The sequence below is a fragment of the Felis catus genome, chromosome B2 (assembly GCF_018350175.1).
Source record: "Felis catus isolate Fca126 chromosome B2, F.catus_Fca126_mat1.0, whole genome shotgun sequence".
Classification (NCBI taxonomy): domain Eukaryota; kingdom Metazoa; phylum Chordata; class Mammalia; order Carnivora; family Felidae; genus Felis; species Felis catus.
Genome location: NC_058372.1, coordinates 12,730,785 through 12,758,416, shown reverse-complemented (window position 1 = coordinate 12,758,416; position 27,632 = coordinate 12,730,785). Strand labels below are relative to the sequence as shown.

General features: G+C 48.9%; 1 protein-coding gene across 1 annotated transcript in view; it reads left to right on the top strand.

The window, feature by feature from the left end:
- The first annotated feature begins 2,750 nt into the window (after window positions 1-2,750).
- GMPR (guanosine monophosphate reductase) overlaps window positions 2,751-27,632 on the top strand; it is a 43,946-nt gene continuing 19,064 nt past the window's right edge. The window contains exons 1-5 of the mRNA XM_003985789.5: window positions 2,751-2,919; window positions 11,630-11,749; window positions 14,170-14,253; window positions 16,660-16,833; window positions 26,249-26,330. Coding sequence (XP_003985838.2) covers window positions 2,833-2,919; window positions 11,630-11,749; window positions 14,170-14,253; window positions 16,660-16,833; window positions 26,249-26,330 — 547 coding nt within the window. The 5' untranslated portion in view covers window positions 2,751-2,832. The remainder of the gene's footprint in view (window positions 2,920-11,629; window positions 11,750-14,169; window positions 14,254-16,659; window positions 16,834-26,248; window positions 26,331-27,632) is intronic.

The following is a 27,632-nucleotide window of genomic DNA, read 5'->3' as shown; positions in this document are numbered from 1 at the left end:
GGGGGAAGCATGGCAGGGAAGAGTCAGCTTTGGGTTTGAGTGCTGATTTACCCCAGCTAACTTTACAATCTGCGCTTTTGTAGCCTCAGCACCCTCACCTGTAAAGAGGAGATAGTGATAGCGACCATCTCTTAGTGTCATCGAGTGGAAGAACTAAAAAATAACACACATAGAACACTTGGTACAATGTCTGGCCTGGGGAACAACCGGTGTTATATGTGAGTTATTTGCATCCCTGTGGGCAGATCTCAGAAATAGCCATTCAGGTATTTTGACTTAAAACAAACAAACAAACAAACAAACAAACAAAACCATTGAATGTAGCCAAAGTGCAAATTTAAAAACTTGTTTCTTTGTTGAGTTTATATAGTCTACTTAAAAATCTTATTCTACATCTACCAAATGGTAACAATCACCTTTAAAAGTCTTTGAATATCTATTACTCAGTCCATTTACAACTTTAAGTACTTTCATTTGTTATACTTTTTTTTAAAGATTTTATTTTTAAGTAATCTCTACATACCACGTGGGGCTTGAACTCACAATCCTGAGATTAAGAGTCACATGCTCTTCCGACTGAGCCAGTCAGGCATCCCCCCCCCCCCTTACTTTGGTTTTTGATTAGAAACTCATAATCAGATTAGGCTCTTTTTATTATTTTATTATTTTTAAGCTTATTTATTTATTTTGAGAGACAGAGAGAGAGAATGAGAGAGAGAGAGAGAGAGAGAGAGAGAGAGAGAGAGAGAATGAGTGGGGGAGGGGCAGAGTCAAGGGGAGAGAATTCCAAGCAGGCTCCATGCTGACACAGCACAGAGCCCGACTCAGGGCTTGAACTCACAGACTGTGAGATCATGACCTGAGAGTCGAATGCTTAACTGACTGAGTCACCCAGGAGCCCCCAGATTAGGTTCTTAGATTAGGTTCCTCTTTACTATTTTGGAATAAGTAGCACATCTGCCTGGCTCTCAGCGGTTTGAAAAGGGCCATAAAAATTTCACTGACCCAACTAATTATGGTAACTTTCATTCTCTCCCTGATAACTTTCATTTCCTTCCCTGAAACTTTAAGAACCTCCCATGGGGCGAGGACAGTGAGAGCAAGGAGAGTGAGAGCAAGTGGGATGGGCGAAGGCCTTTGTAATTTGCAGACATTTGTGCTAAATGAAGGCTGTGATGTATCTTTCCGGTGAGCCATACCGAATATGAGTTCACTGAGAACAGCCAGAGGCTGCGGTCATCTGCAAGAGAGTGAAAGACGATTCCTGCCTTTAGCAACGTACTTAGAGGCCAGAAAGTAGAAGGCACATAATGTAACATGCGACCCTTATTAGTTATCGTTTACTGAGCAACTAGGGGACATACATTTCTTTTTGCCTGTGTAAGCACACTTTATTTTTTTTAAGTTTTTATTTTGATTCCAGTTAGTTAACAGTGTTATATTAGCTTCAGGCGATTCAATAATTCAGGGTACATAAATTGTGTGTGTGTGTGTGTGTGTGTGTGTGTGTGTGTACGCCTGTGCGTGCAAATACACATACACACACCCCTTTAGTCTCACAAAAGCCTGGGAGATGACATTAAGCCTTTTTCTTCTTTCTCTTTTAACCTATTAAAAAACTGAGGTTTAAAAAAGTAAAGCGACTCCCCGGAAGTTCACCCAGCTAGCAAACAGTGGGAGTCAGCTTTTGAACCCCCACAGAGCAAAGCCTCAGGGCAAAAGCAGCCTTAGTTAAGGTTGCAGTAAGTTCTAACGACCGAGCAATTTATATTTAACTTTAAGGCCACCATGGGCAAGTCATTTCCTTAATGTGATCCTCATTTGCCTTATCTGCAAAGCGGTTCCCTCTTCAGTGGGTTGTTCCGAATGACTCAGAAGGTGCAGGCCTAGCATTTAAGCACATCCTTAATGTATAATAAAGGCTCCCGGCAGTCAAGTCAACAAGTGAGTTAAAAATAAACTGACATGACAGGCAACCCTCAGAGGGGAGTCAGGTCCCTCAAAGTCCAGGATCTGCACTGACTAGACACTTCACCGCTTTTATTCTAACAAACATACCCCTGACATCCAAAGGGGATACTAAAAATGGCCTCATCCCCGGGGTCGCCAAATAGATTTACCTGCCCACAATCTTCTCCTTAATTCTATCCAACTTCCCCAGGATTTATTCTTTTGGCATGCCAGAGGTCTGACTCAGCACTTGATGGGCACACAGGGCTTGAAATTAGAGAAAGAAGCAAAACCTCCCAGGCGCGGCCTTTTCCCTCAAGGGAGGCAGTCACAGGCCAAGTCTCCTCCCTATGGGGGTGGAGGGAGGGGGAGACCTCGGTGACCCACGTGACGATGCGCATTCCCCCGGCCTCCCCGACCGACCCCAGCCAGTTCGGTCACCGCAACCAACAAGTCTGTAAGCGGGAGCGAGGAAGGTTTGTTAAAAATGTCACGCTGGCCAACTTGTGAGCCACGGGTCTGTCCCTACCCCGCCATCCCTCCCCCCCCCACCCTTGCCCAGAGCGGGAGCGGGGCGGGCCCAGGGAGCGCGCGGGTGGGTGGAGCGCGACTGCCGCTTCGCGGGGCCTTAAGGGCGCAAGGTGCGCGCCCCTTGGTCGGCTAGCGGCCGCACGCGGGAAGCCCCGCCCCCTCCCCCATCGCCCCGCCCCTCCTTTCGCCCCGCCCACGGTCCATGCCCCACCTCCCGCCCCGCCACCGCGCCCCGCCCCGCCCCCCTCCCCCCGCCCGGGCCGCCCCCCCCCCCCCCGCCGCCCGGCGCCCGAGCTGCAGGAAGGAGCTGCCAGCTCTAGCCGGGTTTGCCTCAGCGCGCGGATCTGCACCATGCCCCGCATAGATGCAGATCTGAAGCTGGACTTTAAGGATGTCCTGCTCCGACCCAAGCGAAGCAGCCTCAGGAGCCGAGCCGAGGTGGGCCCCTTCGAAAGCCGCAGTGAGGGTGGGATTTGTTTTCCGCGTAGCTGGGGTGGAGGAGGACGGTGGGAGGAAGAGGGATGTGCTTAACCCAGCCGGCTTTTCCGTGTGTCTCTTGGTGGATGGGAGGCTGACCCCCTTGGCCCTCCCCATCTGCCGAGAGAGGGGAAAGCCGGCTGGTTCCCCGCCAGGACTTGAGGTGTCTTTAAGGGACCCAGCTCCGGCGTAAAATTCTAAATACGTCCGGCTGAGTGGGCTGGGGGAAGTACACGGTAGGCTAGACCACAGAGGAACAAAGATCAAGTGGCCAGCCGATTTAGAAAGAATGGGAGGGTGGCTGGAGGGGTGCACGTAGGGCAGAAATGACAAGAGTGGAGCCCAAGTGTAAAGGAGAGGACGACAGCGACGAAGAGCTTTGTGATTTTGGCATTGTCTCTTAGTGCGGAGAACCGACTGCCGCGTTAGTATCAGCTCCGGCAATGGAATTTTTTAAAAAAACGCCTGAAAAACAGGCAGATTCCAGAGCGGCAAAAGTTCAGGGTTTACTTTCCACGTTTCAGTGACCTTGCTGGGAGTGAGGCTGGGGACGCGTGCCTGGCGCCACTCTACTTACTGGACAGCTGTAGGGAGGCAGAAAACACCCCAGCACAGGTGCGAGGGTGAGAGGCAGATTGGACCCCCTGGGCAGTTTGGCTGGTTCTGTGTCCATGAGATCGAAGACTGGCTATGGCTCCGAGTGAGAGGGAAGGTGCTGCCCCGGCTGGGGCTGAGGAAGGTCACAGCCTGAAGGATAAACTAGTTGCACGGAAGGAGTCCCCCCCGAGGAGGGTGTGCTAGTGACCGGGGCTTTGCCTGGCTTCTGAGAGCTGGAGAAGGAGGTGAGGAAGTGACTCCGTGTGGAGGTGGGGTCCGCAGGAGTAAACAGGAGGAGGCCAAGCCAGCACACTCTTCCAAAGGCTCCGCTCCACGAGACCATAAATAAATCCTCTTGCAAGAACTCTGCTGCCCGCCTGTGCCTGTGCCCGGGCCCAGCCGCAGCGCCTGGGGTTGCCAGCCGAGGGCTTGTTTGGATTAAAGACATGTCCTGTTTTAGCCGGTGACCAGAACAAGACACCTCAAGCAGGAGGGTTGGCAGCCGGACCCAGAGACCCGGAGAGGGTGGGTCTGGACAGGACTGCAGGAGGCCGGGAATGGCTAGCCCTTATCACCCTAGATGGGACCACCCTCTTCCTGTCCTTCCTCGTGTCCTTAAAGGTGCTAAAAGAGTGGCCGACTTTTGAAAGAAAAACAAATGGTTTGGGTGATAGGTAGCCACTGCCTAAGGCCAGAACAAGACAGGAGGTGGGGCTTCTGGGCAGACAGATAAAGTGGTGGCCTCAACATTCTTTCAGTATTTGTTCAGAATCCACTTAGGAGAGAGAAACTTATTAAGCCAAATGGGTGTTTAAAACAAGGATGTATTGTACGTATTTTCTGAGCCAGAAAGGATCTGGAGAAGGTAGAACATGTAGAATTTAGGTAATAGAATGAATTACTCTTTTCCAGAGAATAGTATGATGTCGTGCATCATTTGGTTTCATGCTTTGAGCCAATTGAAACTGTTAATGTCCCAGCTTCCAATGGCACCTTGCAATCTACGTGTCCACATTGCAGTGAGAACTCTGTGCCCTTGGGAAATGTTTTCACAGTTCCATTTCTGTGGGAGTTTGCCAGCTCTGGGCATGGAAACCTAAGTTAACTGGCTTGCCTTTCCAGTTGGTTCCCCTAATAGCGTAGGTGCCTGGCTGATTGTGTCCCACAATCTGCCTGCTTTAGTTGATGTTGAGGGATCTAGTTAGCCCTAGATCTAAGCAGGCTTCCAATCCCCTCAGTGTTTTCTCAGTTTGCTTGTGGATGCCTGAAATGTCTTACAGGGAGTTAAAAACTTTTCGTTGTGCCATCAGACATAAGCCTAAAATGTGTGCCCCCCTGCATGCAAATTGAAAACAAATTTGAAAGTGGTAAATGACAGTCTTTGAGCCTAACCAGAGAGCAGAGCTGAGTGGAGCCAGGAGAGAAAACATACCCTGTAAGAGCAGAGTCTGGCTCTGGGAAGGGAGTTTCGACTCTTGACAAGATTTATCACAGAGATGGTTTTTTGCTAAGAGCCAGGCCTGGTGTTGGATATCAGCCAGTGAGCAGAAAATGGAGAGAGAGGCAGAATGATCACCCACTTAGATGTTCTAGTATTCCGGTAAGGGCATTTCCGCAAATGTAAACATAAAATGAAGTTGAGGTCAGCTCCCAGCGGCAAAGGGTCCAGGTGGAGGTGGCCCAGGTGGCCTTCTGTGATTGTGCCAGACGGGCAGTCGTCTCTCAGCTGTCCACTCTTTGCATTTACACACATCTTCACAAGCCCCTGGTACAGGAGAATAAAGTCCCACAGGGCTCCTTGGGGACGGTTGGGTAATCCATTCAAAGGAAGTCATGTGTAAGCACAAACTTTGGCTTTATCTGATGCACGGGGGACATCCAGACATTCCTTGACTCCCTGAGCAGTTCTTCCTGAGAACCCATTTCTGGCTCTGATGTCCCACCTGAGCCCTTAAGCTAGGGTAAGATTTAAAACAAAAAAGAACAAAAAACAAATTTACTAACACAGCCATAGCTTTGGAAGTCAGGCCATGAGGAAATTTGCAGTAGAGAATTGGCCACTTGTCCTAGGACAGAGAAGACACGACACAATGAGAAGAATTCAGCCTTCTTTTAAAACTCTCTAGTGATTTTTTTCACCAGTGGTCCAGGGAGAGGCAGATCGGCTCCAGAAAGGTCTGGTCAACCCTCAGGGGTCCACTGCACGTTGGCCCGCAGGGGATCAGAGCACGGCAGTGGAGAGGATATTTGGCTGGGAGCAAGCTGACCTGAATTTTAGCTCAGGCTGTGCACTAGTTTGTCTTCAGTACCTTGGCGCTATGTTAGTTTCACAGGGCAGCTGTAACAAAGTACCAGAAAACCAGGTGGCTTACACAATAGAAATGTATTGTCTCCCGCTCCAGGAGGCGAGGAGCCGCAGATCAGAATGTCCATGGGCTGGATCCTTCTGAGTGCGGTGAAGGAGAGTCTGTGACATTTCTCTCTCCTATTTTTCTGGTTGTTTACACACAATCTTGGGTGTTCCTTGGCTCATAGATGCATAGTTCCTATCTTTGCCTTCATCTTTACATGATGTTCTCCCTCTCTGTGTGTGTCTGTGTCCAAATTTTCCCATTTTGAGAACACCAGTCATGTTGGGATGGGGGCCCTGTTGTGCTGACCTCATCTTACCTTGAATGTCGGCGAAGACCTTGTTACGGATCTTTTATCCTTTCGGGAGACACAGCTCAAACCATAGCAGCCTCTATGAAATTAGAGGGTGTGAGTAGAATTGTTCTTAATGGATGCTTCAGAATCACCTAAGGAGACACTCCAAAATACACATACTGTCTCCAGCACAAAGGTTCTCAGTAAGTTTGGAGCGGCTTGAGCATATGTGTTTTGGAAATCCTCCTGTGCTGATTCTTGTGTGCACACAGACGCTGGGCTAACCGCTGGGGTCTTTTCCATTTGGAGAACCCCGCGGCTGTCTGGTAAGGTACAGCCGCCCGAGCTTCTCGAAATCCTGGCAGCTGGTGGCGAAGCCTGCAAGGGACAGAACTCATGCACAGAGCTGGGCTGGGGCTCACCAAGCATTGCCCTGAGAAAGGCTGGGGGCCAAGCTACAATAACATTCTTACTTCTTGGTCAGACATTAATTTATTCCACACTTTTGAAGCCACTCTCTAGAACTATAAAAATAAGAGGGGGGGGTGCCTGGGTGGCTCCGTTGGTTAAGCATCCGACTTCAGCTCAGGTCAGGTTCCTGTGGTTCATGAGTTCGAGCCCCGCGTCAGGCTCTGTGCTTCAGCTCAGGGCCTGGAGCCTGCTTCGGATTCTGTCTCTCTGTCTCTCTCTCTCTCTCTCTGCCCCTTCCCCGCTCGCACTCTGTCTCTCTGTCTCTCAAAAATGAATAAACGTTAAAAAAAAAAAAGATAAGAGGGATTGTCCCTGTAGACTTAACCATTTATAGGTGAGACGGGTAATGGATCCTTTATTTAATAAGAGCATTGCTTAAACAGTACCACCTATAGATCTAGGCAAAAGGGGCCCTGCCCCACACCCCACCTCTGCTCCCTTATACCCTCCTCACTGGATAGGGCCAGAGGGCCATGCCTTTTCATGAAGGCCGTGTTCCAGGGACTCAGAGTCCTGGATTCCTTGCCCAGATGACTGCAGGCTAATTCCAAGGCTTGCAAGGAAGGGCCCCTTCCCAGGCTGTGTTTTCCCAGGGACCTGCCGTGATGCAGGTGTGCTCAACTCCAACCTCAGGCAGTGGCCAGGCGGCAGCTGTTTGGGAGAATGGATGTGTGTGTGCATGGAGCTTCGTGTGCAGACTGGGGGGTCTGTGTGTGCACATCAAGATTTGGGTGGGATGAGAAGAGGGTGTGGACCGGAGGCCAGGGGCTCGCTCCCCATGACACGATGTTCTGGTACTTTCCAGGTCATTAATGTTTGTCAAGGTTTGACACAATGTAGAAGGCTTATGCTTATGTAGAAGCCCGTTAGCTCGATCATAACGTTGAGATATTTAGGAATGTGGTAGGTGGGTCTCCATTCATGCCTTTTTTTTTTTAATTTTTTTTAACGTTTATTCATTTTTGAGAGTGAGAGACACAGAGCATGAGCAGGGGAGGGGGAGAGAGAGAGGGAGACACAGAATCCGAAGCAGGCCCCAGGCTCTGAGTTGTCAGCACGGAGCCCGACACGGGGCTCGAACTCACGAACCACGAGAACTTGACCTGAGCTGAAGTCGGATGCTTAACCGACGGAGCCACCCAGGCGCCCCTCCATTTGTGCTTTTGGCCCCCAAATGTTGGGCTGTGGGACTGACTTTGATGAAGGTGTGTTTAAAGGGCAGGAGAAACATGCATTTTTGAGTTGGGGGAGGGATAGTTCATTACTTTGTGTTCCCTGTAAATCAGGCTTAGCACAGTGGGAATTTGGAGGTGCTGTAGTTGGTACATTGACCAGCTGTGGCAGATTAAATACCAAGTTTTGTTCCCAGAAGGCTGGAATATTTAAAATATCTATTTCTTTTAGTGAACAACAGGTGTATTTGGGGGGGGGGGTGTGTCTTTTTGTTTGTGTGGGTAAGATCAGGGAAGATTAGTTAAAACATTTTTTAGGGGTGCCTGGGTAGCTCAGTTGAGCACCTGACTTCAGCTCAGGTCATGATCTCGCGGTTCGTGAGTTCGAGCCCTGCCTCGGGCTCTGTGCTGACAGTTTTCTCTCTCAAAAATAAAATAAACATTCAAAAAAATTTTAAAAATTCATAATATTAGTTTCAGATGTACAATATGGTAATTCAACAATCCCATACATCACCTGGTGCTCATCATAGCAAGTGCACTCTTAATCCCCATCACCTGTTTAACCCATCCCCCCTCCCACCTCCCCTCTGGGAACCATCAGTTTGTTCTCCAGAGTTAAGAGTCTGTTTCTTGATTTGCCGCTCTCTCTCTCTCACTCCCATTTTCCTTTGTTCATTTGTTTTGTTTCTTAAATTCTTCATATGAGTGAAATCATATGGTATTTGTCTTTCTCTTACTGTCTTATTTCACTCAGCTCCATGTTGTTGCACGTGGCAAGATTTCGTTCTTTTATACGGCTGAATAATATTCCCTTGTGTATATAAACCACGTCTTCTTTGTCCATTCATCAGCTGAGGGGCAGTCGGGCTGTTTCCATAGTTTGGCTGTTGTAAATACCGCTGTTGCAAACACTGGGGCGCGGGTATCCCTTTGAATTAGTGTTTTTGTATTTTTTTGGGTAAATACTCAACAGTGCAATTGCTGAATCTTTGGTGGTTCTATTTTTAGCTTTTTGAGGCAGCTCCTCACTGTTTTCCAGAGTGGCTGCACCCGTTTACATTCCCACCAGCAGTGCAGGAGGGTTCCTTTTCCTCCACATCCTCACCAACATCTGTTGTTTCTTGTCTTTTTCAGTTTAGCCTTTCTGACAGGTGTGAGGCGATATCTCAATTGTAGTTCTGATTTGTATTTCCCTGATAGTGAGCGATGATGAGCATCTTTTCCTGTGTCTCTCGGCCATCCGTATGTCTTCTTTAGGAAAATGTCTATTCGGGGGCTCTGCCCATTTTTAATTGGATTATTCATTGTATGGGTGTCGGGTTGTATAAGTTCTTTATGGATTTTGGATACTAACCCTTTATCGAATATGTCACTTACAAATCTCTTCTTCCATTCCCTAGGTCGCCTTTTAGTTTTGTCCATTGTTTCCTTTGCTCTGCAGAGGCTTTTTATTTTGTACTCTCCATATGTACTCCCAATAGTTTATTTTTACTTGGGGAAGACAATTTTATTTCTCATTCTTGGAATTAAGGATTGCATGGAATCTACCATAGGAAGACGAAAAATAAGGGCAGGAGTTCCCCGTCAAGGCTGATCTTTTTCCAGCGAGGGCTCTGTTTTTTCCATACTGCTGATAGGTTTTGGGGTGCCGGGAAAAGCCCATTGCGAGCTCAGCTGGGTTCAGAGTGTGGCTGCCCTCCCCGTGCGTCTTGGGAGGAGTATGAATGATTTGAGACCAAGGAATTCAGATTATTTGAAGCCTGCCAAGCCAGAATGGTGGAGTGCCATTAGCACAGAGGGTTGCAATTAATAGACCCCTTCGGTTATCTCTCAGAATGTAGATCTAACTTGCTTCGCTGAAGTCCAGCCAAGGGTCATAATGAAGGAAGTAGAGGAAGCCATAAGCTGCCTCACCTGTCAGGAAGTTCCTGCGTCTCATTTCCCCTCAGCTTTGCTGTTTAAGGCCGGTGCAGACATAGGACACCATTCACCCAGGAAGCCTTCTGGGAGCTGTGTAGAGAGCAAGCACGAAAGGCCAAGTGACGTGTCCCATGGTGTTTTTTGACATGTTGATTGCAAAGTGAAAGTTGCCTTAGGGACGGACACCTGGGGGCTCCGTCGGTTAAGCAGTTAAGCGTCAGACTCTTGGTTTCAGCGCAGGTCATGATCTCCTGGTTTGTGAGTTCGAGCCCCACACTGGACTCTGTGCTGACAATGCAGAGCCTGCTTGGGATTCTCTCTCCCCTCTCTCTTCCCCTCCCCTACTTGTTCTCTCTCTCTCTCTCTCTCTCTCTCTCAGTAAATGAGTAAACTTAAAAAAAAGTTGCCTCAAATGAAAAGTGAAGGAACTAGACCAACAGTGGTAAGGAATGATTATTGCTGATCTATTCAATGATTAATGGCTGATATATTCATATATGTATATATTATTGGTGATCTATCCAGGATTAATGTAGGTTGAAATCACTTCAGAGACCAGAGATCCACCCCTGTGTGTCTCCTGCCAGTTCTCCTGGGGAAGCACCTGCTTTCAGGATGATCCTGGGTCCCTCACGGTCCAGCCCAGGGGACAGACAGTGCTGAGTAGGTATGACAGGAAATATAACGCAAGATATCCGAACTCAGCTGAGATGCCACGTGAGATGTGGAGGCACCCTAGGGATTCGCAACAGTGAAAAGGGGCTTCGGAAGGGGAGGAGGTGATGTTCCTGAGATCACTCCCTGACAGCTGGAACCGAGGCCACGCAGGCCGAGGCAGAGGCGAGGCGTTCTGGGAGAACGGCGCTGACTGCATACAGGCCCTCCTCCCTCGTTCCGCACGGTCCTGCACTTTCCCACTCAGTTTCTCCATTGGCTGAACCCGGCCAGAAACCAACCTGGGCATCGGAGCCTGCAGGGGCGGGGGGTGACCTTCCCGTGGTAAGGGGGGGGAGCGGGAAAAGGGTGAAGAATAAACCTGTGAGCCCGCAGGTCTCGGATCTGCCTGGGACAAAGAAGGGGTTCTGACTCTGTTAGCTCTTGGGGCGTGCCTAGCAGACTTTTGCTGCGCCCACCATCCTGGCTTACCTGTCCTGGATCCCCGACCTCTGGGGCTGGGTTAGACACGACGACGCCCCGAAGTTGGAGTGACAGGAGAATTGGAGGGCCCTCCCTCCACCATTTGCGCGTCAAAGGAACAAGTGTGTGTTTGCTTAGACACCTGGCTCCCTGTACTTCCTCTCAGCTCTTTGAAGGATGCTCAGAATTACAAAGCAAGCCGAGAAGGTTGACAGGTTAAGGGATTCATGGTTTGCAGCTCGCTGCGGGTGAATTTGGAGTGTCTGCTTCTCTCGGTGGGTGAGAATTAAAGGGAAAGTCATGCCTGGCAGGGAAGGGTGGAGCGGATTTTCCCAGGAGGGGAATGGTCCCTCCGGTGCCTGGAAGTGGGGAAGTGTAGCATGCGCGTGGGTGTTTAGGGCCAGGATGGATGGGGCTGGGGGCGGAAGGTGGCAGGCAGTGGGTTGGGAGCAAAGCTGAAGGAGAGAGCTTCCAATTCTGAGGTTTGGATCGATGGCGGGCCACCAGTGCCTTGTACTGCGTTGGCTTTGTCCCTGGATGACCACCTGTTACTCTGACTCCTCAGGAGATCTCCTGTTTTGGGGGCACGTGGCTCAGCCCCTAAGAGACCAACGGACCGAGGGACACGCACTTGCTTTTTGTTGTTCGCCCTTGCGCCAAACTCTAGAAGTTGTTCACGGATCACTTGAAGAGCAAATCGTTTTGTTTCCCTTTTTGCCAATTAGGTGGATCTTGAGCGTACCTTCACGTTTCGGAACTCGAAGCAGACCTACTCGGGGATCCCCATCATTGTGGCCAACATGGACACCGTGGGGACATTCGAGATGGCAGCAGTGATGTCACAGGTAGGATGACTCTACTGCTCACCCTGGACAGGTGGTCAGGAGCCCAGCCCGGACTCGCTCAGACACAAAGAAGAGGAGAAAACTGAGACATTCCGGATCATTTACTGTGGCCGAACTATTCGGTTCTGAGCCTGATGGCTGCCGGGAGGTACTTCTTTTCTTTTCCGTCAGAAGACAGAGTCTGGACTTGGTGTTCAAGGAGATGGCTTAGGTCTGTGCCCGTTTCTTCCTTGAAAATGCTCCTGGTAGTTTTAGAAACTAGAGATATTGTCAAGTGAGACTAGTGTCGTGTTATAGAAGAGTGACCTTGCCTTTAAAATTAAGGCGGGGGGCACCTGGGTGGCTCAGTTGGTTGAGCGTCTTGACTTCAGCTCAGGTCACGATCTCACAGTTCATGAGTTCAAGCCCCACATGGGGCTCTCTGCTGTCAGCCTGTCAGCGCAGAGCCCGCTTAGGATCCTCTGTCCCCTCTCCCTCGGCCCCTCCCCAGCTTGCGCTCTCCCAAAAAATAAGTAAATATTTACAAAAATAAAATAAATTAGGGCAGACCCGCCTTTGTATGCAGTCTGTGCAATAGCGTTTATTACCTAATTATGTACGAAACACTTATGGGGCACTGATGTGCCAGCCAGTGGATACAACATGTGTAATGTTGTGACAGCTCCTCCCTGTGTGTTCCTTTTCCTGACGGGGAAACTGAGGCAGAGAGGAAGAGGAGAGGTCACTTGGCTCAGGGCATCCAGTCGGGTAGAGACAGAGCCAAGATTCAAACCCAGACTGACTCCTAAATAAGGGATTTGCCTCCCAACTCACACGGACAGGTAACAACCTAACAGACCTAACCACACAAGGTCCATTTTAGCCAGTTAACTAGTCTCATCTCCTATAGGGGAATAGTTAGTACCCAGGCCTTGGGAAAAATAAAAGAAAAGCCATTTGTGGGCAGGACCTTTGTCCCACGCGGCTACGTCCGAGATGCAACACACCTTATTCATCTGAGATGTGAAATGTTTGCTTCCGACGTGCACAGAGTGTGTGTGTCTATTTCCATTGATAATGCCTGCCAAGGGAAAAGGTAAATCCAATTAGTTGAAAGAGCTTCTCGCTGTGGGCAGCAAGCCAAACCTCAGGAGGTGTTAAGATTCATTATTAGCCAGTGATTAGAAGGAAGATTTTCAAACAAATTATGAATTCGGAAAGTGGAATCGGGGGTGGTCTGTCTGACTCCGTGATCAGTTCTATTCAGCCCCCACCGAGTTTCGGCCTGGAGGCTAGTGAATTCATTGCTAAAGGAATTTGTTTTTTTTTTTTTTTTTTTTTCCCTCCTTGTCTTTTCCTTGCCCTGCTCTGTGATCAGCCATTGCTACTAATGAATTATGTATTAGTATAAGAGTGGGTGGGATCAGGGAGCAATGAGTAGTCCTGATTAATTATCAGATTACTAGTCCTTGAAGAACATAGAGCCTGCTGTGCCCTGCCTGTTTTGACAGGAAGGAAGGACTCACCATTCTTGAGACAAGGTACGCTGAGAATACAGTGAAATAGCATACGCTGAAACCATGTGTGGATACTGTGAGCTTTCTCTTTCTAGGATCCACTGAGACAGTGTGAGTTAATAAAGCCATGGAATTTTGGAATGGGAAATTGTAGATGGGGAAGTCAACCCAGGGAAGTTAGGAGAGGGTCCTGACAGAGAAGGAACCCGAGCTCTGCAGTCAGATAGGCGTTTGATTCGGGCCTTTGCCCCCCTTTGGCCAAGCAGCTGTTAAATTCCTTAAGCTCCGCTTCTGTCCGCGAAGCCAGAATTACTGTACGAGGTTGCTCGAGGGGGTAAATGGCACGAAATGGTGTGCAGAGTGCTTGGGAGCAAAGTGTCGATGTTGGATTGGGTTGATAGTCCTAGATTGGGGATTGTAAGTTACAGCATTTCCTCCCTCCCGCCCTCACTCAAAAATACCAACAACCGCCCGTGTTTAGCGAGACATGTTTAGATCATGAACGCAAAGAAAAGCTTTCAGGTGTCAGTTGAGGTTCTTTTGGATTGGCTTAAGCAGCAGGTGGCCCTCGGGCGACCCTTAGGGGCAGGGCAGCTGCTGTCCTCAGCTCTGTGCCTGACTCAGGTGGTGGGCCTGGACAGGGTTCTGAGAACTCTTCCCTTTCCCTCCCACCCCGGCCTCCGGGCAGGGCCTCCTGAGTCCGGAAGGCAGTGTTGTCCCATCGGATTAGAATGGAAAACGCGGTTTTGTGATTTCACTGGTCACACCTTGTCTGTTTTTGGCTCTTAGCATATTTAAAGCAAATCAAGCGTGAACATCAGGAACGCCTGATGCTTCTGTGTCGTGGGGTCACCCCTGCCACACGGAGGCAGGAGAGCTGACTCATTTGACTTCTTGCGCTGATGGTGCTGTTTTGTTCCCTAGCACTCCATGTTTACGGCAATTCATAAGCACTACGCCCTGGATGAATGGAAGCTCTTTGCTGCTAATCACCCAGAATGTCTGCCGGTAAGACTACACCCTGGTTATAAATTCCACTGCTTGCAGGGGGTGGGGAGACAGACTTCAGGGTAGTCGAGAGGATTTGACCTGCAGACAGACATGCGGAGTCCTTAGAGCTCTGGGGAGAGGCGGTAGTGGGCCCCTGACCCTCCAGAACATTCCGCCGAGGGAAAAAGCCGGGCACGAAAATCTCTGTCTGTTTACATGAAATGGCAAACCAGGCCAGCCTACAGAGACAAAGTAGATTTTGGTGGTTGCCTAAGGCGGGCGGGGGGGCGGGAATTTGAGGGTGAGGGCTGAAGCGTGTGGGAGCGACCGAGGTTCTGGGGTGACACGTGTTTTAAAATCGTGAGGGCGGATGCGTGACTCTGAATATGCCAGAAACTCTTGGCCTGCACTCTCTAACGGGGTGAGCTGTGAGGTGTGTAATTATATCTCAATAAAGCTGTTATTAAAAAAAAAAAAAAAAAGGCAGTTTGAAAATAAGGAAAATCCCTATTATTATGTAACGCACCTGACTTGGCACCTGGCGCATCCCGAGCCAGTGCCAGCAGAGAAGTCTCTTGGCATTGGAGTCGCTCTCCCCCTGTGATCAGATCATGTGTGATTGGAAAATGACTTCATACGGTGCTGCTTTTGAGGTTATTACGCTGCTCTCTTTCCCGTCCCCGGCTGTGCTGCATGGAGATTGTGGGTTCGCGAGAAGGTGGTTTGGGCGATACAATAATTCTGGCTTGCTGCCAGATCTTTTCACTTTTTTTTCCCCCACGTTGTGTTTGAATGAATTATAATTGTGCCACCTTCTTCTCTTCTCTGTAAGGAGTTCGGAGAGCAATGATTTTTTTTTTTTTTTTTGGTCATACCTCTGACTCCTGTATGGGAGTTTCTGGCAACGTGTTCTAAGCTGGCACCCTGACCTCCGTGACCAACTGTGATCGTTTGACTTCCTACTCTGCCTCCGCACGCCCCCCCCCCCCCCCCACCAAATTAAAAGGCGAATTGAAAAGGGGAAAATGTCAAATGCTCGGTGACACGGAGACAAATGAACCAATGTTGAGTTTCACTTGCCAGACTTTAACAGCAACGAAAGGGAAAATGGGAAAGGCGGCCTTGCTCTCGGGGGAGGGATGGATGGGGCCGGAGCTGGTCAGAATGTCAGCGGGAGCAGTGAAAACGGGTGTCGACGCAAAGAACGAGAATACACACGTATCGAGTGACTGGGCTGGTTACGCTCAGTATCTGGGTTGTCACTACATTGTTGTGATTTGGGGGGAGCCACAAAGGATATTCAGATAGGTCCCCCATTTGTGACTTCTGGCCTTAGAGAAGTGACATGAAATATAAAAGGAGAGATGCCGACTCCGGGCACAATCCCATGGCTTCGTGGCACTAAGGCACAAATGACTAAAAACAAATTTTTTTTTCCCCCAAGGAGCAGATTTTCACAGGAGCAGGGGGGTGGGTTGGAGAGCGTCGGTGCTGTGGAGGGTGGGGAAGAGGGTGTTCCCCGAGGGGCGTGCGGTGGCTCCAGATGTGAACAGGGACAGGTGTGGCTGGGAAGGATCATTTTAGGCTCACGGGTTCTTGCACCGTTTGGACGTTTTTCCCTTTTAATAGGAACCCCGAGTCTTGGAGCTCTTTGTGTAGGTTACGACTTGCATGTTGTGAAATTATCGTATTGGGAGTAAAAATGAAAATAAGAAGGATGGGGCGCCTGGGTGGCTCAGTGGGGAAAGCGTCCAACGTCGGCTCAGGTGATCTCATGGTTTGCGAGTTCGAGCCCCACGTCGGGCTCTGGGCTGGCAGCGTAGAGCCCGCTTTGGATCCTCTCTCTGTGCTTCTCCCCCACTGGCGTTTTCTCTCTCAAAAATAAACATTAAAAAAAAAAATGTACTTACTGGAAGATTCTGTGGCCGAGGTTCAAGGTTAAGGATATATGCACTTTAATGGGGGGAAAGGTAACTGAAGCAAAGTATAGTTAACCCAATGAATGGATCACGAGTCTCCCTTACCTCTGCTGTTGTATTTTTTTTTTTTTTTTAACATTTATTCATTATTGAAAGAGAGAGACTGAGCATGATCAGGGGAGGGGCAGAGAGTGGGGAGACACAGAATCCGAAGCAGGCTCCAGGCTCTGAGCGGTCAGCACAGAGCCTGAGGCGGGGCTCGAACTCACCAACCGGGAGATCATGACCTGAGCCGAAGTCGGACGCCCAGCCTACTGAGCCACCCAGGCGCCCCTGCCTTTGTGTTTCTTGAGCAGATCTGCTGTGTGTGTATTTGACCTGGGTACACCTCGAAGAGTCACTGCACCGTCCTCAGCATGGGCGAGTGGGGGGGTGTGGGGCAGGGTCTGCCTTTGAATGCTACTTACTCCTCAGGCCTTGTGCTTCTCCGTGTGTTTTGGTACAGCACGTAGCCGTGAGTTCGGGCAGCGGGAAGAGCGATCTGGAAAAGATGAGCAGCATCTTGGAAGCCGTGCCGCAGGTCAAGTTTATCTGCCTGGACGTGGCCAATGGGTACTCAGAACATTTTGTGGAATTCGTGAAGCTGGTGCGTGCCACATTCCCAGAACACACTATCATGGTAGGTATGGCGGAGGGCTCTCCGGTGGTGGCGGGGGGGTGGGGAGCAGAGAGAGGCTTGCTCCGTGTGCAGGGTGGGGGGGCTGTGTCGGTGCTTTCTTGTTGAGACGAGTGGAGAATCCTCACGAAGAGGCGGCGGCGATGGAAGGTCTGCAGACTGGCTCCCCGTAAAAAGTAAAATCCAGATCAACGTTACAGGGTGTTGGCTTTTTATCTCTGCTAAATGTTATCAAATGTTTCTTACCGTGTGTGCCCCTTGAACAAAGGTCTTCTGTGACCCTCTTTACTTAAGGAGTTTATTTTTAAAAAATGAGAACAATGAGAGGTGCCCGAGCGGCTCAGTCGGTGAAGCGTCCGACTCTTGATTTTAGCTCAGGCTGTGATCTCGTGGTTCGTGAGCTCGAGCCCCGCATCAGGCTCCACACTAACAGTGCGGAGCCTGCTTAAGAGTCTCTCTCTACCCTTCCTTGCTTGCATGGGCATGCTCTCTCTTTCTCTAAATAACATTAAAAAAAAAAAAACAACAATGAAACTGGGGTTAGGTTGCAACCTTTTTTTTTTTTCCAACGTTTATTTATTTTTGGGACAGAGAGAGACGGAGCATGAACGGGGGAGGGGCAGAGAGAGAGGGAGACACAGAATCGGAAACAGGCTCCAGGCTCTGAGCCATCAGGCCAGAGCCCGACGCGGGGCTCGAACTCACGGACCGCGAGATCGTGACCTGGCTGAAGTCAGACGCTTAACCGACTGCGCCACCCAGGCACCCCATGGTTGCAACCTTTTTAGGTCATCTGTATCCCTCTCCTAATTTTCCAGTGGAAAATTCTACCAGAGCAATTGAAGTGCCTCATGGGAACGGTAGCCAGCTGGCTGGAGTTTTGCTTTGTCTACGACCCTTATTCTTGACTTTGCCTGTCTTTTGTGTCCCTTCCTAATTAGGAGCACCTTCGCTGGTCAGAAAGTGTGTTTGTGGTTGCCAGCAAAGGTGGATTGACCGAAAAAGGGACCGGAGGCTCTTGAGTTAAAATTGGGCTTTTGGAAAATCTGTGTCGTAATTGTGCATGTCTTTACTGTCTTAGGTAACATGACGATTACAGAGCGGCCACTAGGTAATTTCCCTGTGTCTCCGTTGTTTTAAACTCTGAATTTTATTTCTCCTCGTATCTCGGCATCGTAAGGAAGTTGGCACCCAGGAATTATTTCTGTTAGTGGAGTTAAATCTGTTAAGAATTGACAAGGATTTTTGAGTGTGTATTTTCATGCTTTCCAATTACAGGAGAAGAAAGAATCAAGAGTTGCCCCAAGGTCGATCAGCAGTAGTACAGTAGGAGAAGTTGGGTGGGAGACTGAAAAATTCATTTTACCCTCCCTAATAGTGCTGCGGTGTCATTGCTTTCTTCCGTAACGGTAATACTGCTTATTGAATACCTAGTAGGTTTCAGAAAGTTCATATCTGTTCTTTCTCTTCTGTTAAGAGTGGGAACTGCTATCCCAGATGTGTCCCAGGTGAGGAATCTTAGGCTCTGATCTGCTCATACACTTGGAGTTTTCACAAGGTCATACCAATGTGGAACAGCTAAGCTGGGGTTTGAAGCCGAGTCTGTTGGTGTCTAATATCTGGTGTCCTGAGTCTCTTCTGTGGTGACAGCCATCGGTGGTAACTTTTGCTCACGCAAGAGCGAGTAGAAGGCTGGACTCCCGGGACTGCGGAAGCCCCAGCCCTTCAGCTGAGACCTGGTAGCCCTAAACAGTATGGGGTATTAAATGTAGATTGTGTGAAACACTGCCTGTGTGGCAGGAGAAAGAGTGTGACAAATATGTCTTGAGGAGACCTTTGTTCATTCCTTGTGGAGAGAAGAAGATCGGGCATTCCTTAGGTTTCTGCTTTGAGGTGGTGGTGTGGTCTAGATCATTCCAGATCTTTCCAGGTCACCTCCAGTGTGTCAGTTGCGCTGGGGATAGAAGCGACTGATAAACCTGGGACGTCATCCTTTACCTCCACTGGCAGGAGAGTTCCGAAGGGTCAGGCATGAGAAATGACACGGATTTAGTAAGGCGACTCAGTGGTTCCCCTTTCTTTCTCTTTAGTAATCCTTGCCTTAAATTGTGAACTATGACATACCTACAGAAAAGTGCTTAGAACCTGAGTGTTTCATAAATAGTCCTAGCCTAAGCAAGCCTTCCAGTGTACCTACGTCCAGAAGCCCCTACTCCCACCCAAGAGGGCTGTCCCCACCCCCCCACCCCCGGACTCTAGTGATCTCTTCCTTCCTTGCATGTCTCTGGTCTCACCACCACTGATCTCTTCTTAACACTGTTTAATCGTGCCTGGTTTTGCCCCTTGTGTAAGCGGTAACCCTGCCCGCATGGCTCTTGTGTCGTCTTTTGCTCCGTAGCATATGGAGACGCAGCCGCATGGTTTTATGGAAGCGGCAGGGCAGGTATGCTGTTGCTGTTGGAACAAATCCGTAATTCTGTTTCCCACACGTCTCCCTTGCCCCTCCCCCTTACTCTACTTTGCCGCCGGTTGTAACACCCTGAGAATCGCTAACTGAGTGCCCCTGGAGTTGGTGGGAGCTCAGCCACCCTGGGGAAGTCACCTCACCTTCTGAGTCTCGTTTTCCGCACCGACAGAGAGGAGGTCAAGGATAATAACAGCCGGAGAATGACGGAGGGGGTCACACGGCGTGGGGTTCACACACAGTTGTTTGTCGGTGGTGAGGACCGTTGGGGGCATATGCCCTGAGCACTGAGGTAGACGTGGAAGGTTGATAGGGAAGAAAACGGAAGGTGGGATGGGAAGATTATTCGTTTTTGTTTTAAGAAGGCAGAGAAAACATGTGCCCCTTCTTTCAAAAGGATAAGTGATTGCAGAAGTCAGTTGGGGGCTCCTGGGTGGCTCAGTCAGTTAAGTGTCCGACTTCGGCTCAGCTCACGATCTCAAGGTTCTTGAGTTCGAGCCCCATGTTGGGCTCTGTGTTGGTGGTTCGGAGCCTGGAGCCTCCTTCAGATTCTGTGTCTCTCTCTCTCTCTCTCTCTCTCTCTCTCTCTCTCTCTCTCTGCCCCTCCCCTGCCCGCACTCTGTCTCTGTCTCTCTCTGTGTCGAAAATAAATAAACATTAAAAAATAAATAAATAAATCAGTTGGAGCCCCGGAGCTTTCTATCCTGTGCTCCAGCGGGCTGTGAGTTTTAGCTCACAGCTGGTCCTGCCGACAGCTGAGGCAAGCTGCCCGCTGTGGAGCCCAGGGAGCCCGTGTTCCAGGCCTCAGGGTTGCAGACAAGGGGACAGGGGCAGTGCAGGAGGAGGGAGGCTGCCAATACAAGGGAAGGGGGAGTGTCACGAGTACAGAGCCCCAGGGTTGCTATGGGGATGAGGCTGGGGCGGGGGGGAGAGACTGGCGCAGAGTTCCCACGGCCCTGTGGGCACCCACCACAAGCCAGTGCCCCTTAAGCATCTGCCGGTTGGCTCTGGGATGTGTTTTTATTGTTCTTGTTGGTTTCCCCAGCAATGAACGGGGGACGTTGGCAAGGTAGATGGTTATTTCTAAGGCCTTCTTTGCTTGCACTGACCCTTGAAATCTGCCATTCGTTTGGAAACCTCCAGGACTCTTAACACCCTTGGTTCGGGGAAGTGTAATTTCTCTCATGGCTTTTGGATGCATTACCATTTGTCCAAGGTTTTGGAACTGAAGAGTCTGTAATATGGATGCTGAGTGTCATGATTGTTCCAGTGCGGTGAACAGAAGAGGTACTCAGAAACGGTCTTGGTAGGGGTGCCTGGGTGGCTCGGTTGGTTAAGTGTCCGACTCTTGACTTCAGCTCAGGTCACGACACTTCATGAGAGCGAGCCCCGTGTTGGGCTGTGCACTCGTAGCACGGAGCCTGTTTGGAATTCTCTCTCCCTCTCTCTCTGCCCCTCCCCTGCTTGTGCTCTCTCTCTCTCTCTCAAAACAAAGATTAAAAAAGAAAAGAAGAAGAAATGGTCTTGGTAGGGGCGCCTGGGTGGCTCAGTCGGTTAAGTGTCTGGCTCTTGATTTCAGCTCAGGTGATGATCTCACCCTTGGTGAGATCGAGCCCCATGTCAGGCTCTGTGCTCACAGCACAGAGCCTGCTTGGGATTCTCTCTCCCTCTCTCTCTCTCTCTCTCTCTGCCCCTCCCCTGCTTGCACTCTCCCTCTCTCAAAATAAATAAATAAAGGTTAGAAAAAAAAAAGAAAAGAAATGGTCTTGGTAGCAGCTGGCAGCTCAGGATGTGTGCATTCGGAGCAAGGGCTTATCTGTTGCTCCCTGTTTCCTGTGCGTTCCGGATTTATGTGCACACCCCTCTTCCTTGCCTTTCAGCTAAGGCACTCCCTGCCACTTGTAAGGAGGGGAAAAGCAGGGATTTTTAGAACACTTTGGCAGAGAAGGGTCCTGTAGAAGTGCTGGCTGTTAGAACGGTGTGGTAAGTCCTAGAGCCATTTATTTGCCTGGTGGCTTCCAGAGAGGAAAGAGAATGATGCCTACCGGGTGCTGTAGAAAAAGGCACTGAGTGTGGATGAGACCCTGCTCTTGGAATCCTATCAAATCTTGGAGCATGGTTACGAGCACCTGCTCTTACTGACGTGAAACTCCATTTCAGAGAGCTTAGGGAACTTTCTGAGGATCTCACAGCCAGCGCGAGGTGAGCCCGGGGTCCAGAGCCAAGCGGCCTGCCTCCGGGACCTGAGATCTTACGGTTGTACCACACTGCCCGCTGGAAACCAAGCCTGCTGAAAAAATGCTTTTGTGCTGGTGCCTCTTTCCGACTTTGTCCGGAGGAGGTAGGTCTGTGACACCTGACCCGTTCAAAGTAGACTGGAGACCTAGCTGCACGCCCCGGGGCAATGCCACGTTAGCCACCGTTGACCGGTGCCCAGGTAGCCGTGGGCACAGCCTCCTCGTTTCTGTGCATGGCCAGTGGCCCGGTTACCTGTCTGCATTCTTGTGGTGGCACTCACGGTTACCTCCTGAGCTGTCCCTCTTCCCGAAGAGGCGGACGCTCTTTAGAATTCCCTGCGGGTTGTCAGCCGTGGGCAGCCTTACTCGTTGAAGTACGAGAAGTGGTCATGGCTGACGGACCGTAACCTCTCAGGCCGAGTTGCCTGGATGTCCTGTTTTCACTGTCTTTCCGGAACCGTGGCGGAAGCCCACGCAGGGCCTCGGATCCAGGTGACGCCTGAGAGCCCCATAGCAAACTCGGTTTAATGTGCCGTGAAAGATGGTTATTGCCTTGATAGCGTCTCCTATTCCTGCTTCCACGGGTAGGTGTAGAGACACGTGCGAGTGCTTGGGAGAAGGTACTGGCATCAGCATTCCATCACCTTCTATGGGAAGTTGGCAGGCCGTGGCTCCACAGGCCAAACCTGGCCTACGGCTCTTTGCAGGCCCCTGCCTTATCTCCTCCTAGAGAAAGGACTTTTCTTGGCAGAGGGCCTCAGAAGAGCCAGTCAAAACTGGGTAGAGAAGTTATTGTTTCATTTATTTCAAAAATGTTTTTAATGTTTATTTTTGAGAGAGCAAGCACGAGAGGGGGAGGGGCAGAAAGAGAGGGAGACCCAGAACCAGAAGCAGGTTCCAGGCCCCGAGCTGTCAGCACAGAGCCCGATGCAGGGCTCAAACTCACGAACCCTGAGATCGTGACCTGAGCCGAAGTCGGACGCTTAACCGACTGAGCCACCCAGGCGCCCCGAGAAGTTATTTTCTAGTAGGTACACACCTTCAGTTTGGGATGATGAAAAGTTGTAGGAACAGATGGTGGTGATGTCTGCACAGCAGTGTGAATGTATTCAGTGCCACTGAATTGTCTGCTTAAAAATAGCTAAAATTAAAAATAGCTAAAAACAGTATTTTAGGTTACGTACATTTGACCACATTGAAGTCTTAAAAAGTAACAATATACAGAAACCATTCTTTTTTTTTTAATGTTATTTATTTTTGAGAGAGAGAGAGAGAGAGAGAGAGAGAGAGAGAGAAAGAGAGCGTGCATAGGGGAGGGGGAGAAAGAGAGAGTCCCAAACAGGCTTCGGGCTATCTGTGCAGAGCCTGACACAGGGCCCGATTTCATGACTGTTGAGATCATGACCTGAGTGCAAGAGTCGAACACTCAACCAGCTGAGCCATCCAGGCACCCCAATGCAGAAACCATTCTTATTTTATTTTATTTTATTTTATTTTATTTTATTTTATTTATTTTATTTTATTTTATTTTAATTTATTTTAATTTATTTTAATTTATTTTATTTTATTTTAATTTATTTTATTTTAATTTATTGTATTTTATTTTATTTTATTTTAATTTATTGTATTTTATTTTATTTTAATTTATTTTATTTTATTTTATTTTATTTTAATTTATTTTATTTTATTTTAATTTATTTTATTTTAATTTATTTTATTTTAATTTATTTTATTTTAATTTATTTTAATTTATTGTATTTTATTTTATTTTAATTTATTTTATTTTATTTTATTTTATTTTAATTTATTTTATTTTATTTTATTTTAATTTATTTTATTTTAATTTATTTTATTTTAATTTATTTTATTTTAATTTATTTTATTTTAATTTATTTTATTTTATTTTATTTTATTTTATTTTATTTTATTTATTTGTTTATTTATTTATTTATTTTAAGAAACCATTCTTAAGTGGAGGGACCAACATTTTACTGAGCACCAACTGAGAGCTGGGCTCTGTCTAGGAATTGAATAGAACTTTCTTTGTAAACCTTATCGTGACAGCACCAAGTGGGTGTGGTTAGTCCCACTTCATAGCAGGATAAAGGGAGACTCAGAGTTACTTCTTAGTTACTTGCTAAGTGTGGGGCCCTAGTCTACCCCAGGTCTTTCTGAACTCATGCTGCCTTAGATCTCTGGGTCTGCAGGGAAGCTGGAAACATTAGGGCAAAACAGTCCTGGTTTGGGTTTTTGCCCGAGGATCTCTCTAATCTTGTTGCTTTTTGCAGGCTTTTCTCTGGGCCCCCATGCTTCTCCTTGACCCGGAGGGGCGGTGGTTGCTGGCAGAGCAGGGGTGGGGTCCTGGACGTGCTCAGCCTCCCCTAGGAGAGAGGTGCCTGGCGGCAATGGCCTGCCTGGTTTGGTGCCCCCCCCCCCCCCAAAGGTCCGGAACCTGTGCTTTGTCTCGAGTGCTAACCTGAGCATGTGCTGTGGATGCAGCCATGTCCAGTCACGCTATCTGTGGCACGTAGGCGGTGGGCTGGACCCTCGCTAATCACCCTGGCCCGCGCCACACCCCTGCATCATCCCCACATCACCCCTGAGTCACCCCCATGCACAGCTTCCTGGGCGGGGACTGTGGCCATTCCTGGGCTAGAGGGTGTCTCGTTGGCCATTTTCATTTCTGATTTTGTCTTCCTCCTTTTCCCCTTAGTTTTGCCTTTCTTGGTTTCCAATTTGCTGGGCCAGCTTTTGGCACCTGCAAGTGGAAACTCACCTGTCCTCCTTCTTTTTTTTTTTGAAGTTTATTTTTTTTCAGTATGTTTTTTATGGTTATTTATTTATTTTGAGAGGGTGAGCGTGAGCAGAGGAGGGGCAGAGAGAGAGAGAGAAAGAGAGAGGGAATCCCAAGGAGGCTCCATGCTGTTTGCGCAGAGCCCAATGTGGGGCTTGAACCCACAAACCATGAGATCATGACCTGAGCCAAAACCAAGAGTCGGATGCTTAACTGACTGAGCCACCCAGGGGCCCCTTGTTGATTTTAACAAAATGGAGATCTTACTATTTCCTTCTCTTCCCCCTAACGTCAGACTGAAATCGGTTAAGCATTTTCCAATGCCATCTAAGCAACCTTAAAAACATCACGTAGGTGGGAAAACACCAGGTTGTTGAACGATTCCCATTTTGGGTAGTAGATTTGCAGTTTTGTACTGTTACAAATAAATAATATACATCCTTGTCGTTAAATCTTTGACGTCAGCTATGATTACTCCCTTGGGAGAGAATTTTGGGAGTACACTTACTAGATCAGAGGATGACACATGTATCTTTCACTTTTATGTTTCTTACAGGTATTCAAGGCATTCTAAATCTGGGAGGATTCCACTTATAATTTAACTCTTAAATCCATCTGAAGCTGGTTTTGGGGACAAGCGTGAACATTAATCTATATCCTGTTTTCAGAAGATCCCTTTCCCCAGTTCTGTCTGTGGAAACCTGGTTCTGTCCCTCAGTGACGCGCAATGCCCCCCACCCCGTTATTGTGCCTGGTATTCTCAATGCTCTGGTCCTGTTTCTGGAGCATCCAGCGTTTTCCGTTGTCAGATGTTGTTGGATCAGAGCAGCTTTGAGCCTTCCTCATTAACCTTTCCAAGATATTTTATACAGAGTTAAAAGTCACTCTGTCTAGGTTAAAAAAAGAAAACCTACTCCCCGCCCCCCCTCCCCACTGCCGGGAATGAATTCACTGAAAAGACACTGGGGCTTCAAAGCAAAAAAAAAAAAAAAAAAAAAAAGAAAGAGTAACATGAGTGGGGATGCATTTCCCAAAATAAGACTTTGTACAGTTGTGAAAATTCAGTCCGGCATCTTGCCAAGTATCCTGTGTACCAGCTGAAGAATCCGCAGGGCAGTGAGTCGTAATGAAAAGGGCTATTTTCGTGCTCCCAGGCCCCTGCGGTGAAAGAACTTGTACAATGTCCAAACCAGATGCATCTTTCTGGTTTTTAGCTTCCGCCGCGTCCTGGTGTGCATGTTTATTCTGGGGGCCGCGGCCTCATGTGAAGTCGGAGCATGCTCCAGGCCTGTGGTCGCTAAAGTCTCATCTGCCCTTTCATATCCGGGTGGGAAGCCCCGGCCTTGGGGCGGACCCCCAGGCGTTTTCCCATCCGTGAGCCGGTGAGACGATCGCCGGGTTTCCTAAGCCTGAGCCCCTAGAGTTCCTTAAAGGTCCTTCAGGGGTTTTTATAGTCTCCAAAACATGTTATTCCCAACAGCAAATATTATGATCATCTGAAAGAGCCTCTCCTTGCTTATTTTATGCATTTGGGTTCTCCGTGAGATTTTGTTTTGTCCACCCTGGGCACGTTCAGAAGCTCTGACCTGGATCATCTCGGGTCTTTTGTGGTTCTAACGTGACAGCTTGCATACCTTCTCCTGCTGTTAGCAAACCCAAATGTGGTATGAGGTGTTGAGAGTCTGTGTTCCTAGTCATCAGAGAAGGGAACCAGGGGAACATGCCTTCCCGCCGACTTGAGATTTCATCTAGAATCAGGAATTGAGTCCGTTGTTTCCCCTCCCCCCCTCGTTTGGGCCCCAGGCGGCGTTGTGGCTTCGGGGCACGCGCCGCTGTGTGTCCAGGTACGGGCTTCTTCATTCGCGCATCTTTGTATCACCAGGAGTAGCTTGTGACTGCGGGCTGTGTGCTTTTCTGTCTCAGGCCGGGAACGTGGTGACAGGGGAGATGGTGGAAGAGCTTATTCTTTCTGGAGCAGACATAATCAAAGTGGGCGTCGGACCAGGTAAGGCTTGCTGGGAAGGCCAGCAGAGGCTGTGTGCAGGGCACTGGGATGGGGGGCTTGGGGACACTGGAGATGGCCAGAAGGGAGCCCGTGGGTGACCCCGCCACAAGGGTGAAGCACATTGCTTCTGGAAGTATCCCACCACTTTTGGAAGTTGAGCTTCCAGAAGGTCTTGTAGGAAATGTCACTGGGCTGCCACCGGGGAACGTCCCGAAGGAGCCGGGATGTGGGTTGAACGCGAGGTCCTGGTTTCAGAGCGTTAACGTGGAAGAACAGGATGCAGATTTCGTTAATGATCCTATATTCCTTGAGGAGGAAGGTGAGGGGGTGAAGAATCGTGGGGACGGTTAATGGGCATGAACGCCTCCAGTTTATATGAAGGTCTGAGGGACCCCAGACATTGCACATAGTAGGCATGCAGCTCTGAGGCCACATTTGAACTTGACCCATGGCCTGGTCAGTTACTACTCCCGGCTCCTCACCTGATACATAATGCATTTTGGATTTTGCCCATATTCTCTTAGGCATTTTCTCCTAGAACCACCCATTGGCATCTTGAGTGGAGGAACAAGGCAGAGCCTTTCTGTCCTTCTGTTGGGTGGTGCCATTTTCTCTTGGGGCCAGTTGGTGTTCACCTTCCCCTTTGGCTATGCGTGAACATGAACTTTCATGTTTTCATATTCTTCCTTGCAAATGCATTCCTAAACAAACACTAACATTGGAGAGAAGGAAAGAACATATACATTTTCAGCTGGGAATAAAAAATAGCAAAGATTTTTTTTTTTAAATATCACCCATTCAAACAAACACTACCCAAAAAGGAAACAAACCATAAAGCAATGCGAGAAGAGTGTGGGAACTCACAGAAGACATCGTTGGGTTGTGACTTGGCACAGTTACAGCCTTGCGGGAACGGGATGTGTATGAAGAGTCTTTGTAGGCTCATCAAAGTACTTGAGTGTTTCACGTACAGGGAAATGGTCAACATTGGGCTTTTGATGGTGCCACACAAGCCAATCGATAATGTCTTCTGAGCAAGAGGAAAGCACCTTTGGTCTTTACTGAGTGTTGGTCATTGAAAAGTCAAAGAGAGGATAAGACCCAGTTCTTACTTATAAGGAGCTCCCCGCTTAGGATGTCATAGACTGGGCTAATAGTAGAATTGGTTCCCAGTAGCCCAGGGCACTCACCAGTCACCTGCTTAATCAGAAATACGTATTCCCGGATGTGTGCTAGCCGCCATTGTGCTGGGCAGGTGCTGTCCAGGATATGAAGGTGTGTGAGAAGTCCACTCGGCTCTCA